At 43.3% G+C, this 14,754-nt stretch overlaps 1 protein-coding gene and 1 long non-coding RNA gene across 7 annotated transcripts in view; one reads left to right on the top strand and one right to left on the bottom strand.

Moving 5' to 3' along the window:
• The window catches only part of LOC112543827 (uncharacterized), a 140,711-nt gene that overhangs the window by 9,403 nt on the left and 116,554 nt on the right, over nucleotides 1–14,754 (bottom strand). The gene's annotated exons all lie outside the window — the stretch shown is intronic.
• TRPM3 (transient receptor potential cation channel subfamily M member 3) overlaps nucleotides 1–14,754 on the top strand; it is a 591,213-nt gene that overhangs the window by 522,897 nt on the left and 53,562 nt on the right. For 3 of the 4 annotated variants that reach the window (XM_089779235.1, XM_075931703.2, XM_089779234.1), the window contains exons 13-17: nucleotides 9,141–9,176; nucleotides 9,318–9,458; nucleotides 11,010–11,039; nucleotides 13,284–13,573; nucleotides 14,386–14,614. In XM_089779235.1, coding sequence (XP_089635361.1) covers nucleotides 9,141–9,176; nucleotides 9,318–9,458; nucleotides 11,010–11,039; nucleotides 13,284–13,573; nucleotides 14,386–14,614 — 726 coding nt within the window. The remainder of the gene's footprint in view (nucleotides 1–9,140; nucleotides 9,177–9,317; nucleotides 9,459–11,009; nucleotides 11,040–13,283; nucleotides 13,574–14,385; nucleotides 14,615–14,754) is intronic. The other variant, XM_075931702.2, reaches the window with a different exon arrangement.

Raw genomic sequence — 14,754 nt, 5'->3', positions numbered from 1 at the left:
GCTCCAACTGGCTACCCCAGACTTGCAGCCAGCAGTCACGTAGTTCCTTCTCTAAAGTTGTTGGTTTCAATTGGAACAGCAGCAGTGCCCTTATTTACTTCCAATTTCCTGTACTCTCTGCCCTTTTCTCAATTTGAATTCCTTCCTTGTTGATCTCCATTTTTCTCTCCCCCCTCTCTCCTTTAATAAAAACCTTCCCTTTCTCCCCCTGCCTCAGGTGGGCAGTCCCTGAAGAAGCATTAGACCAGGACTATTCCCATTCTTATTCAGCTCAGCCTCTTGGACATGCCTGGTTCACCATGTTTCAAGCACTGTCTGACATGCAAGCTCTCAGGAACAGACCTGCACTCTGTCCGTTGCTTGGCGGAGACACATGTTACACACAGGTATCCCCATTGCCAGACACTCACGGTACAGACAAGAAAAGCTAGGGACCTCCAACTCTCTTACTTCTGGAGAGATCTCTCCAGGCCTGCATCCAAGACACCACCTCGCCAGTCCTCACCTGCAGCTGCCTCAGATCTGGGGTCCTTCTCCAATATGGCAGTTAAGGACCCTGCTCCTAGCAAAGCCACAAAAAGCAGACTGAGACTTCCTGAAGGGCAAAAGACCCTGTGTGACCTCACTGTCACAGATGTAGCCGCTCACCTAAGCCTGACAGCTCTGCACCAAGGAAATAAAAACCTCAACCACAGAGCAGCAGTTTGTTGCCTGTACTGTCAGCACCAAGTGTCCCAGAGCCACTGCAGTTTGTCAGTCATGCAGACTTCCTCATGCTTCCACCCCAGGAACTCTGCTCTTGGGTTCCAATAATCTCGTCTTGACAAAGCGCTGGCTGGGTTGATTTAGTTGGGATTGGTCCTGCCTTGGGCAGGGGGCTGGACTTGATGACCTCCTGAGGTCTCTTCCAGCTCTATGATTCTGTGATAGCACCTCGGCCAAGGCAGGGACAAGCTTTATCAATATACCTGCTAGCTTGGCCCCATCTTTCTACAGTGATGAAGATTAGGAGAGGAGATGAAAGTGGGCACATCTCACCACTCCTCTCCTAAACCTGGACCCACTCAGCCACAGGGCATGGGTTAGCAACCCCCACAATGGGTGCCTCCTTCTATGCGTGTACTGTGACACCTGGGCATTGAGACCCTTGACCCAGTGATCACTTCCACCATCTGCTCTGGGTTCCCGGGAATTGCTGGAGGAAAAAGTTGATGAATTTGCAGAAAAGCTGGAAAGTGACCCCCCTCCACCTACTCATTTGTCTCTGGGTGACACAATAAGACTGCCTCCACCTCCCCACTGGGAGATTACTTTAAATCCTTTCAGCATTTGTTTAAAAGAGTAGCAGATTTTTTTTTAGACATCCCAGTGTCTGAGTTACCATAGACTCAACACAGTCTGACAAATACATAGCAAATTTCTCCATCAGCAAAGATAGCACTACCCATTAATGCTGCCATTATGGACCTAGCAAAAACTGTAGGGCAGACACTAGCCACAGTCCCACCTTCTTGCAAGTGTTCTGACAAGATTATGTGCCAGCTAAAGAAGCTGAATTTGTTTACTCACCATACTGCAAACTGGTTGGTGGTAGAGGCAATTAATCAGAGGAGTAACATCAAACCAAAATCACTCCCTGTGATAAAGATTGGAAACGTCTAAACTTCTTAGGAAAGATCGCCTATTCCTCAGCAACTCTCCAGTTGTGCATAACAAACTAATCTGTGTAACTGGTCACGTACACACACAACATTTGTTCTCAGATGTCACCTTTTATTGAACACATCTCAGTGATTTAAAAAAGAACAATATAAGGATGATAAAGCAGAAAGCTTCCTCATCCCCATAACCACCCTGCAGGCATCTGTGGACACTGCTAACACTGTGGTTCACTCCATTGCCACATTGTCATCCAGAGGGTTGCATGGCTCCACTGTTCTGGCTTCCTCAGAGGTGTCCAGGCAATGGCGGAGGACTTACCGTTAGAGGGGCAAAAATTGTGGAAAACATGGATGTCTTCTAACACACCCAAGACAAGTCCCACATGACAGTAAAGAAGCTTGGTCTGTCCCTGCAATTAAAAAGAGGGCAGGTTCTACTGGCAATGATTCCCTCCTACTCTCCCTCCCCTTTGCAGGCTGTTATGCTGTTCCCTGGGGTGTGAAACCAGTTTCAGGGGAGATTTATTACAAGTGGGAGTGACAGACTAGATTGTCTCCAGGCAGGGACCAAGAATGTGACAGGTGCCTATAGTCCTGGGCTTAAAGGGGCATCAGTTTGGGGTGCTGCTTTTGTTAGTGTCATTATACCTACCCACTCTCCCTTCCCTGTCCCTCTTCAGCGACCTTCTCACAAGTACCCATTACAGCAGGAAACATACCATCTCCTGAAGTTAAGTACTGAGGAATTAGTTCAGCGCCAGAGTCAGGGATTCTACTCGCACTGCTTCCTCAGCCCAAAGAGAACACGAGGCCCGTTCTGGACCTACGCAAACTGAACAAGTTCATGGAAACACCGTGTTTCAAGACGGCAACCCTAGCAAATATAGTTCCAGCATTGGAGAAAAAGAGATTGGCTCTAAACCCTCAACCTACAGGATGCTTATTTTCATGTCAATATCCTCCCACCACACAATTCACACTTGGCAACCCATGCTATCAATACAAGGTACTTACCTTGGCCTTTCTATGGCTCCATGGGGTTTTTCCAAAGTATTAGCCAAGGCAACAGCATATCTTCACAAGTGGAATGTGACCATATTCCCCTATTTAGACAACTGTCTGATAAAAGCACTGACATATGACAAGGCAGTTCACACCATCTTAACCCCATTTACAAACTTAAGGTTACAAATCAACCTACAGAAATCTACCCTGATCTCAGCTCAACCACTGGACTTCATGGGTGCACACCTTGGCTCATCATGGCATCAGCCCATCTATCCCAATAACAGTTTCTTGCCATAATTGGCCTAATCACAACAGTAAAACACTGTCCACAAATGTCTGACAGAAAATACCTACAAATTCCAGAACACGAGTCAGCTACCACAATTATCATGAAACATGCCAGGCTGCATATGCAGTGTCTGCAACCTTGGCTATGCACTGTATACATTCCTCACAGACGCTCAATCAACAGGCAGCTCATAATGCCCAGCAGACTGACAGAACCCTTCACATGGTGGACAACACAAAAATCTGCTCGGGCGTTCTTCTCCAAAAGGGAAACCTCATCAATCACTATCGCTATGACTGACTCTCTAGTAGGATGGGAGGCACAGTTGGTTGACAACACCATCCAGGACAGATGGTTCCTGCTGGAATCAAATCTCCACATAATATACTGGTGCTCCAAACAGTTTGAAATACCTGTTAACCGTTTTTGCCCTGATCTGCAACAAAACTGTTGAGATTCGCACAAACAACCTGCTGACTGTTTTATATAAATCACCAAGGAGGGGCTCCATTTTACCAGCTATGTACAGAAGCAGTCCATCTCTGGCAATGGTGCATTTCAAACAACATAGACATCACAGCGTTCCAGAATGCCACAAGAGACGACCTCAACAGGTTCTTTTCATGGATGCATAAGGGAAAACTGGACACACAAATTCTGCAAACTATATTCCGCAAACTATATTCCAACAGTGGGGATTCTTCTTAATAGATCTGTTCGCCAAGACTCAAAATGCCAAATGCACACAAAACTGCTCCTGAGTGAGACTGGTACACATCTCTCTCAGGGATGCCTTCCTCATCAAATGGGAGGTCCCACTCCTGAATGCCTTTCCCCCAATCTCTCTGTTGAGTCACGTCCTGGACAAGACAAATCCCGGATCATTTTATACCAACATGGCCCATATGCACTTGGTTCTCATACTTAATCCAGATGTCTGTCAGATCACGAACCCTGCCCCTCCTGCCTCACCTATTGTCACAGGATGCAGGACACCTCCATTGCTCAATAATCTAACACTTCTCAAGGCATAGCTAACCCAGGGATGACAGAACTTAAAACATGCTGCTGCTCCACAGAGGTCCAAGCTGACATCTTTCCACACAAAAAATGTACGCACACAAGTGGAAAAGATTCATTTGGTGCAAAGACAAGCAAATCATTCCTCGATCGGTTCTGTTACTCACTAACGTTGATTACATTTGACACTCAAAAAAATTGGCACCTCAGCTAGCTCATTCAGAGTGCACATATCAGTCATCCCCGCTTTTTATGACAAGGTGGATGGACTCACTGTCTTCACTGACTAAGCACTTTCTCAGGGTTATTGAGAACCCTTAATGTGGGATAAGTGACCCAACCCTATGTGGGACTGCAATCTTGTTCTCCGTGTCCTCCTGGGCAAACACTTTGAACTGCTAGTAACCCGTTTGTTGTTACACTTATCCATGGAGGTCACCTTTTAGTAGCAATCACATCAGCATGAGGAGTGGGAAAATTGGGTGCCCTAATGGCATGCCTGACTTATACCACATTCCTCAAGGACAAAGTAATACCAGAAGTTGCCTCTTTCTTCCATCTTAATGAATCCATTTAGTAACTTGTATTCTTCCCCAAGACGCGTGCCAACAAAAAGGAGGCATCCCTTCACCCACCAGATGTTGGCAGAGCACTGACGTTCTATGAAGCAAAAACAAGAACATTCATAAAATTGTCCAGGCTATTTATATCTACAACTATCAAGAGGCCAAACCACTTCTAGACAGAAACTTTCTAAATGGATCTATAATTGTATCAAACTATGCTACCAAAATTACAATTTGCAAGCTCCTTCTGGACTTTGCACACACTTCACTAGATCTCATGTCCACATCCATAGCTTTTCTCAAACATGTATCCCTCATTTGATATCTGTAAAGCAGCCAGCAGAGCATCTCCCCATATTTACACCAAATATTACGCCCTGGAACAGCAGTCCGCTTCAGATGCTCATTTTGGAATAACTGTGCTCTCTACTGTACAAGCCCCAACTCCGAAGCCCCTCTTCCCTTCTGAGGGGCACTGCATCTCCTAAAGTGGAGCCCTCACAGGGATATTTCTCGAAGGAGGGGGGAAGGTTACTCCACTTGTGCAGTAACAGAGGTTCTTTGAGAAGGTTGTCCCTGTAGGTGATCCACTACCCCCCATTCTTCCCCTCTACTTTGGAGCTTCCACTCAATTTTCCTGGGGAGAGAAGGAAATGAATGATAGTTGGCTGCATGCCTGAGATAGCTATGTGGAGTAGTTTGAGACGGCTGTCCCACAAGCATGGGCAATCAGGACACTGCTACTAAAAGTCTCCATCTAGAAGTGCAGGGACACCTGAAGTGGAGCACCTGCAAGGACAACTCTCTCTAAGAAGAGGCACAAGGTGAGTAGCCCCTTTTCATTACACTGCCCAGAACCCACATGTTACCAGTTAATCGGTATTACAGCATAAAAAAATGTAATGGTCACATGAACAGATCATGCCTACTAGGTTCAGCCTTTTGTACGGAGCACTGGAGAGCCACTGCCTAGTCCCTGTAGCAGTGGTACAAGGAAACAAAAGTTCTTACTGGTACAGACAGGGGAGGGCGCACCAGCTAAGGGGACACATGGCCTCCCTCTGGGACTCGACCTCGCCTCTAGACCAGGGCCCCACATTCTTCCCTTCCCGTATTCACACCACATTACCTGAGGGAAGAGAGGGCTGGGGGAGGGGAGAGAGCGCTGCCCCTCCCAGTAGGGAAAGGAGCAGAACTCCCAGCCCTTTGCCCCTCTATAGAGTTGTTGTGCCTCGGAGTTCTGTTCCTTTCCCTGCTGGGAGGGGCAGCAGAGAAAGAAGCAGAACTGCCAGCTCCATCTCCCCAGCCCTATACACAGAGCTGGAGCTCCACAGAGAGTCTGGGGGCAGGGCTGGGAGCGGTATGGTATCTGGGAGCTACCAGTGTACTGCTCTTTTCCTTGCTGTCCATCCCTGCAGGAAAAGGAGCAGAACTCCCAGCCCTGCCCCTCCACAGAGCTGCTATGTGTCTACGTACAAAGCTGGGGTGGTGGGGCTGGCAAGTCTGCTCCTTTCCCTGTTGGGCAGGGCCACGGGGAAAGAACAGAAGGACGGCAGTTCCTCCAGCTGCCATTGTGCTGCCAGCCCCACCCTCTCAAGCCCCAGACCTGTGCACCAAGATGTGTTAGCCAGTATAGGGGTTGGGGATGGCCAGCAAGGAGTTTTTTCAGTATGCCATACTGGACTGGACTGCCCCCCCCCCCCCCCCCGCAGCACTGCTCTCTAATGAGTGCAAACCCCTTCAGAGTCCCCCCCTCCCTCCCCGCCATAGTTTGATCACATCCTTTCCCAGACCTCCAGCCTTGCTTGGCATTCTGGCTGCAGTGTAACTTTTTCAGAGCACATGGTGTGTGTAGCACAGAGCACAGACAGACATTGCCCCAAATTCTAACACGTTCATGATCGTTCTTTAATATCCTGAGAAATACCTGCATCTATATAAAAATAATAAACCACGCGTGCCTTTTCCTACCTCAGTTTCCTCATCACCTCAGAGCATTCTTTGGCTTGATATGTCAGGACTATCTGGACCATCCAGGATCTTTCTGTTCATTGTGCATGGCTTGGATTTTCAAACATGGAGCCTTCTCTCCCAACCTTGGGTTCTCAGACCTTGGATAGTCCATCTGCTTCTCCTCTCCTGCCCAAATTCCCGGTGAGTCTCTCTCTGAGGGTTCCCCCTTGTGAACCCTTTTACTGCCTTCCAGTCCTTCTGTCAGTTGATTCCTGGATCAGCCTCCTTAGGTGACCCAGACTCATACTAGGAGACCTTGTTACCAGCAGCCTTTCTCCCAACTAACTAGTTCTTCTGTGTGGGAACCCATCTGATGTCTTGGATGTTTTTATTTGAATAGAGGCTCATCCCAAATTAATGACCCTTTTATTATTAGCCCTATATCACTACCCCTTGGAATTCCAATCCAACACGGAGGTAGAAAGACCATGGAGAAGGCAAGCATATAGCTGGCCAGATACAGACACTTTAGGATCTCTCACAGAAATCATAAATTGTTCTCAAACATTCCTAAAATAATCACAGTTTGTTCCTCACAGAGTTTTATAATTTATGACTTACGATACTCCCAATCAATAAACACAGAGAATCTCTACTGACCTCTGTCTGCAAAATAATCCCAATGAGAAAAAAGAATATTCATAAAATAAATTATTTTAAATTAATAGCCTCAGTGTAAGGATATTAAGAACACTACAGATTGACTGCTGTAATAATATGCAGCATGGACTGTAAACATGATGGTTTAACTAGAGGACATTAAATATAGTTTTAAGATAAAAATTGAAATTGTGCTGCCTTACTCTGGTTTTACTATAAAAGCTACCATTTTCCCCTGGGATACAGTTCTGTTTTTACGGATGAACTCACTGGTCTCTTAGGATGAATTCCATGTCTAATTAGCCCAAAATTGTAAAGTTTTCTATAATAACTAGTTTATCTGGAGTTTTACTAATATTATTATCAGAGTTCGGCAAATTATTCAAAACTACTGATTTTTATTAATTATGCCTCTTTTCAGTTTGCAAATTGTTCCCAAGCACAAATTTGTATTAAAAAAATGTTTTTGAAAAGACCTATCCCCAACTTAGTCCCTGATTAGCCCTCTGCTCTGTGAGTGGACCAGAGCTTTCTCTTGCAGAATTCCCCATTGAAATGAGAAGGAAGCCAAACGCCATCTTTGTAGGATTATCCTTCCATCCTTGTATCTCTGTCATGGGAGACCTGTGGGGGCACTGCTCTATAGGATTTTGATGATCAGCTCTTGTATACAAAGGACTAGAAGAGAGGACCTGTCATTCTCCAAACCATTCCATTCTGTTCTATGTATGCTCTTATACCACTCTCATCACGGCAGTGTCTGAGCAGAACTCACTTTTTATGCAGGACAGAGAGAGCTGTTTTAAGGTCTGATTTCACAGCTTCACATGTAGTAAGCTGCATGGAACTCGTGACCTTTGGGTCATTATTAGCAGCATTGATAACCGAGAGTAGAAGGGAATGGGCTAGGGAGTGCACAAAGTTGGAGCCATAAATATTCTGTATATTTATTTACTGTTGGCCTTTTCCATTTTAAATTAAAGGTGCTTGATAATGGCCTGGGAAATTAATATGAATTTATTCCAGTATCAAGAAGAGTAAGAAGCAGTGGAACAATGACTGAGAACTCAGGAGTGAGGGTCAACACAAAAGCACCCAAAATTCCAGGGGTGACCCAGGATATCAAGGTTTTTTTTTTTTTCAAAGCAGTATATGTCAAATGAGTTCAGTATCCCCCACTGGAATTTACTGGAAGTTTGTGTGTGTGTGTGTATATATATATATATATATATATATATATATATATATATATATATATATATATATATATATATATATATAACCCTGTGCAGAAAACTTACCATTAAAAGGATCTTAAAATAAAAAGCATTGAATCCACAAGAGGGCAGTGTGATATTTGCTCCTAAAAAGAACAGGACTGGATAAGATTCAGAATTACTTGATGCTCACCTCATTCTTGGCATATGCATGTAAAATAAAGAAAGCAGGCACTTTGAGCCAGCTCAATGTTTTCTACAAAGCAGATTGATGACACATCTAACAAGTTTTTTGAAATATTCATTTCAAGCAAAAGAGATTTAAGTTCACGACAGTGGATTCCTTGCTAATGAAACCTCTTCCTCCCCTTCCTTTGGTTTGATGAATGATAACTATTAAAAAATTTGGTGTAGAAACGTGCTTTTAGAAAACAGAAATCACAATTTAGGAGCTGCAAAAGCATCTGTATGCAGACGAGTTGCCTTCCCAGTGGACTGATGGAGAAGGCAGCCCAAATATGTACCAGTGCAAACAAGAGCTGCTACGCCCATATTGTGAGAAAACATTCATCCCAGAGGGACTAGAATTCAGCAAGCGTGCGTCACCTTTAAGAAAATGCTTGGTCCTTGTGCTTTTTGTTCTGCAGTGGTATTTCTTGTTCCTTCCCTCAACAGAAGAAATTGAGTACTGTTTTCTGACATCATTAGCTTCTGTTACTGTCAAGGATTACTACACATTCTTATTTACTTATGTCTTCTTTCCAAGCGAGAATATCCAGGTTTCGGTTGGATCTATTTTAAGGTGAATTAATTAACCAGCATAATACATTCTTATGTTTCTTACCTAATTGTATTTGTTTTTCTCTAATATAGTTAGAGGAAACTGGAAATGGTGTCTGTACTAATCAGCTTTGTCTCTGTTTCTTTTTCTTTAATTTAATAGGGTAACCTACCTCCAGATTACAGGATAAGTCTGATTGATATTGGCCTGGTGATTGAGTATCTAATGGGAGGAGCTTATCGCTGCAACTACACCCGAAAACGGTTTAGAACCCTCTACCACAACTTGTTTGGACCCAAAAGGGTAAGAAATTGGTATTTCTTCACCAGTAATACTGCAGTGATACAAAAAAGGTGTTGGGAGTCAATTTAGTTAGGAGCTGAATTTTGATAGTTCTCGACCCATCACAGAAGTTAGAAGAAGACGACTCAATACATACATGCCATTTGCTGCTACCATTCAGCTGATACTGGCCTGAATCTAGCATAAAGAATGCTAGTGTGTTCTAGCTTTTTAAAAAGCAACAATTCTCTCTAATTAACCATTCACTATGATCAAGGTTTTGTGCATAGCAGAGCAGCTGCCTCACTGCAAGCTATTTTATGGGCTGGATATAGAAATTACTGAGTGAGGTTCTTTGGCCTATGTTATGTAGATCAAACTAGATTATCATCATGGTCTCTTCTGACCTTAAAAGCTATTAATATGACACTGTGAATGGTTCTGATACAAAGTCTTATAGAGGCAATGAGCGTCTTTCTATTGACTTTCATGGGTTTTGAATCAGTCCCTGTAATAGGTAGTGTACTGCAGTTACACTGAAATACATGAATTAAGAGAGAGAAATTTCCCTAGTATGTGCTCAACCCTTTGGTAGTCACATCAAGATTTCAGAGCAGGTAAAATTATAACTCTGGATAGAACCAAGGCACAATTTTTGTATTTTTGTCATTATACTGGTGTCAAACTTGAGTATTTCTTCAGTCCTTATAAAACAAAGTGCTGTTTATTCTTGTCTTTAATGAAGTCCCTTCAGATTCACAGACGTACAACTGAAAGCAGAGTTTGGTCTTTCTGAAACTTCTGCTTAAACTAGCTTCTCTTAGCTTATTCTCTAGCCAACATAAATATTTCACATATGGGTTCACATTCTAGAGACATATATGACTCTGACGATCTCATCCTAGCAAACAATGGACCTGTTAGTACAACAGCTTCTATGAAATGTTTACATCAAAGGAAAACTGGAGACCTGCTGGGTTTGTTTATTTGTTTGTTTTTGCCAATTCCATTTTGTGTATGGCATTTCTGTCATTTCAATTTAGTTTGCTGTTTTTGTTGGGGTTTTTTTTTTTTTGTTCGTTTGTTTGTTTTTTTGTTTTTCAGTAATAAGATGCTCCCCTCCCTCAGCCACTCAGAGGAAAAGCGATATAAATTAAGGTCTGATAAATTTTGGTCCAGATCCTTGATCCCTTTGAATTGCTGAAGCAATACAAAGAAAAGGGCCATATATCGAGGAATTGGGAGTACTATGAGGAATTGGGAGAATCCCTGAGAGAGATGCAGAGCCAGCAGAATGCCCCCTCTTTTGCAGCTTCTTGTTAGGAGGATTGTCAGGTGAAGCGTACATTCCCAGAATGCTAGTGAACTCCAGAGATCCTCAACTGATGGAATGATGCCCTCATGTCTGCTGCCATCCTGCACAAATTAAAGCTGCTCTAACTTAGGCGAGGAGCCAAATTTATGCAAGGAATTTTAGGGGAGTGGGGATAACTAGGAATATATAATTTTGTTTAAAATGGTGTTGGTATGAATTGGAAATATAATAGATTTTTAAACTCTTTTTTTGTACAGCCAAAAGCCCTGAAACTGCTGGGAATGGAGGTACGTGACGTAATAAACCTTAGTGTTAAATTCTCTTCCCTTTCTCACCAAAAAAGTTCATCAGCATTATACAACTTGAGATTTCTTGTAATTAATATAATTTAAAAATTGCCCAGATTTAGGAGAGGTTGTTCACACATACAGCATTGTATTTTCCACTAAGGTAAAGTGTTTATCTAAATGCAAATAGAAAATCAGATTCTTTGTATGCTTTCCCTAGACAAACTAAAAAAGTAAAGTGTTGGGGAAGGGAGGGTAAATCCTGCTGTGCTTCAAGTCTCTGTTGGTGAAATCAGTACATACTGTTGTAAATAGTACAGTCTATTTGAAACCAGTAAGTATCCCAATCCAACAACTAGAAAAAGAGAAGGTTTTCAGAGAGATGAATCAAATATAGTACATGAAGCTGAACTTCCATTGATATGGGTGAGGTTTTTGACTTCTTTTCCCTTTGTAGAAAAGATTAGAGGCAATTGTTTGAGGTGTAGGAAAGCACAAAGTTCCACTTTGCCACTCCAGAATCTTTGAACAGAAACTAGATGCATTGCTGTCTGTAGCCAAATACCTGCTACCACATCAGACAGCAATGGATAGATTACCACATTACATTAATGTTTCTGCTAAAATAGGGTCCGATTCACATGCTGCTATTTATATTAAGTAGTGCCTTGCTCTACAAATAGTCCTGTTTACTTCAGTGGAACTATACGAGGGAGAAGGCGCTACTTAATGTGAGTAAGGGTATCTGAATCCAGCCCATAGCCACCAGGGAAATTGCTAACTATTAGATTGTTTTTAAACTTCAACGTGAACTGAATGCGACAGTGGTTTGCACTTCTCAGAGCAGTTGTTTCAAGCTGTCTGTTTGCAGACTCCGCAGACTATCACTGCACTGTTTTGTGCTTTTCTCATATATTGAAGGTTTTCTTTACAAGTATATGGGTAGACACTTTTTTTAAATGAAAATGTCAATTCAGGAGCCTTATTCTGAGTCGAGTGGTTGGATTCTGTAGCAATTTCTGTGGCATCCTAATTAAGGAAAATGCAAAGCACTGAAGTATAGTTTTTAAAGATTATTTTACATGCTGTTTAGGCTGGAATTCTCAAAATCCCTCCACTTTGTCCTGTCTGTGCTCCCATTGACATTTCACAAATCCCAGCCTTAATTATTTTGTAAATATCATAAGGGCTATAAATGTTGCTTTTATGTTCACTTTTTAACTACATCTAATTTAAATAATTTTACTTGAATATTGTTTACAAAGTAAACAATATCTTGACTTGAGAATCTGAGCTGAGAGAATGGAGAGCATTAGTGTCATATAATGTCAGTGTTTTAGCCAACCTCAAGTACACCACATCCTTCAGCCTCGGTAATGCTGTACAATACACTTCAGAGAGCTGAGATTTTGTACGATAAGTTTCACTGCTCACGCAAGATACAGAGTCCAGCACATGCAGTCTGGGAACAGAAGGATGAAGGGAAGTTATAGGACAAGATGAAAGGAAGGGAATAAACAGGACAAGTTATCAAGAAGAAATAACATGGAATAAGAGGGGAAAGGGGGAGAAGAAAGGACACCAAATTGAGACCATGGGGTTGTACGTGAGGAGAGAGAGGATTAGAGGCAACTTCCCTAGTTGGGTGAGGAGGGGAGAAGTCTAAGAAGGAGACAGAAGTGGGGAAAGGACAAATCAATGCCCTCCTATCATCTTTGGATGAAGCATCCTCTAGTATCCCCCCGATTGTTCTCTTAAGAGTAGAAAGAGGTGAATGCATCCACCCCAGTAAGATGGTTAAACATTCACATTCAGAGATAAATATAGACAAACCAAAAGCTTTGGTGGCTTTCCCAGGAGCGACCTGGGCACATTGTGATTGTGCTCTGCACTGACCCAGGGAAGGACCAGGTTAGGTTGACATTTGCAGTCTCCAGGCAGGAGCTGGGAGTGTTGCATCAGTATTTCATATGCATCGCGTTGACTCTGTGAATTATTATTTTCAGTGAATGTCAAATTAGTTATGTAAGTTTGTGTAGGGAGGAGGAGTGGGAAGCAGCAGAAATTCTCCTCGTGGAAGCTCACAATGTGGGCTGGTCATCGTGAATAATTAGTCAGTCTAATCATCAATTAAAAGAAAATAAGTTACATGTGCCTGTGGTGAGGGAATCAGCTTGTCTTCTGTGTCCAGTGCTCACTGAATCATATTGTTCCCTAGCACCACATTTTCTCCTTGTTTGGCAGGATGACGTTCCTTTGCGAAGGGGAAGGAAGACCACAAAAAAGCGAGAAGAAGAAGTGGATATTGATTTGGATGATCCTGAGATTAACCATTTCCCTTTCCCCTTCCATGAACTGATGGTGTGGGCCGTGCTGATGAAGCGTCAGAAGATGGCCCTCTTTTTCTGGCAGCATGGGGAGGAGGCCATGGCTAAGGCTCTAGTGGCCTGTAAACTCTGCAAAGCCATGGCCCATGAGGCATCAGAAAATGACATGGTAGATGACATCTCCCAGGAGCTGAACCACAACTCCAGGTTGATTTGCTTTCATGCATACTTTCTGGGGAGTAGCAAAGAGAGGCAGCTGAAACTGCCAGTCATCATCTGAGGAGTGGTTTGCTTTAACTGCTATAGCTGTAGGGACAATGCAGTCCCCTCAAAGCCAAGGGAGTGGCTTTTAGGGGCATGCTAACAAAGCCCTTATGAAATCTGAGCACACCATATCTGCACTGCAAAGAGTGCAACTTCTGAAATGGATAAAACAGAAGCTAAAAGGTGAATGGAGCCTCTGTACTGACTGTATGATTTCCTCAATCTTGAGGCCACCAGAGCCAGAACATGTTTGTTTGAGTCACTTTGCCCATCCCAATGAAATGCAGTTTGAAATTTACTGCAGTAATATCCAGGCACAGGAAGTAATTAATCAAGAAATCAGACTACCTGTCAGGAGATCAGACTAAAACGTTATAATCCCATCTGGCTTTAAAATCCATGAATCAAAGACCAAAAGGAATTTGAACATTGCAGGGACAGAGATTAATAAAGCCTCCCTTTACAGAGTACCAGACCGTGAGGTCATGGACTAGCAATGGGGCCCTGGATTGCCCAGCAGCAGTAGAGAGAACAGCAGGCAGACAGGTGGGAACAGATGTTTAGGAGCAGTGGGTACTCAATACATCTAAATCAGGCCATTTATTTAAGTGCCTAACTTCAGGCTTTCAGGTTTGAAACTGTGGGCCTCCATATACAGTGAGCGTCACGACTGCTTTCCATGGCGTGTGATGCAGCTCTTTCAGGAGCTATCACTAACAGTGTGTGCTGGCTAATGAAAATGCCCTTTGTTGCAGGGATTTTGGCCAGCTGGCGGTGGAGCTGTTGGACCAATCGTATAAGCAGGATGAGCAGCTGGCAATGAAACTGCTGACCTACGAATTGAAGAACTGGAGTAATGCCACATGCCTGCAGCTCGCAGTGGCAGCCAAACACCGAGATTTCATTGCTCACACTTGTAGCCAAATGCTGCTCACAGACATGTGGATGGGCCGACTCCGGATGCGCAAAAATTCAGGTCTAAAGGTCAGCACTGCCTTAGTATCAATTAAGAGCAAGAGATCTGGGGGATGGCGAGGGGGTTGATAGCAAATCAGCAACAACTAGATGTCCTAATAAACTAATTGCATGGCCCTGGTTTTTTGTTTGTTTTTATAGTGATGACA

The sequence above is a fragment of the Pelodiscus sinensis genome, chromosome 6 (assembly GCF_052426305.1).
Source record: "Pelodiscus sinensis isolate ZL-2025 chromosome 6, ASM5242630v1, whole genome shotgun sequence".
In the NCBI taxonomy this organism is placed as follows: domain Eukaryota; kingdom Metazoa; phylum Chordata; order Testudines; family Trionychidae; genus Pelodiscus; species Pelodiscus sinensis.
The sequence above is the reverse complement of the archived record's forward strand: the minus strand, read 5'-3'. Positions and strand labels throughout refer to the sequence as shown.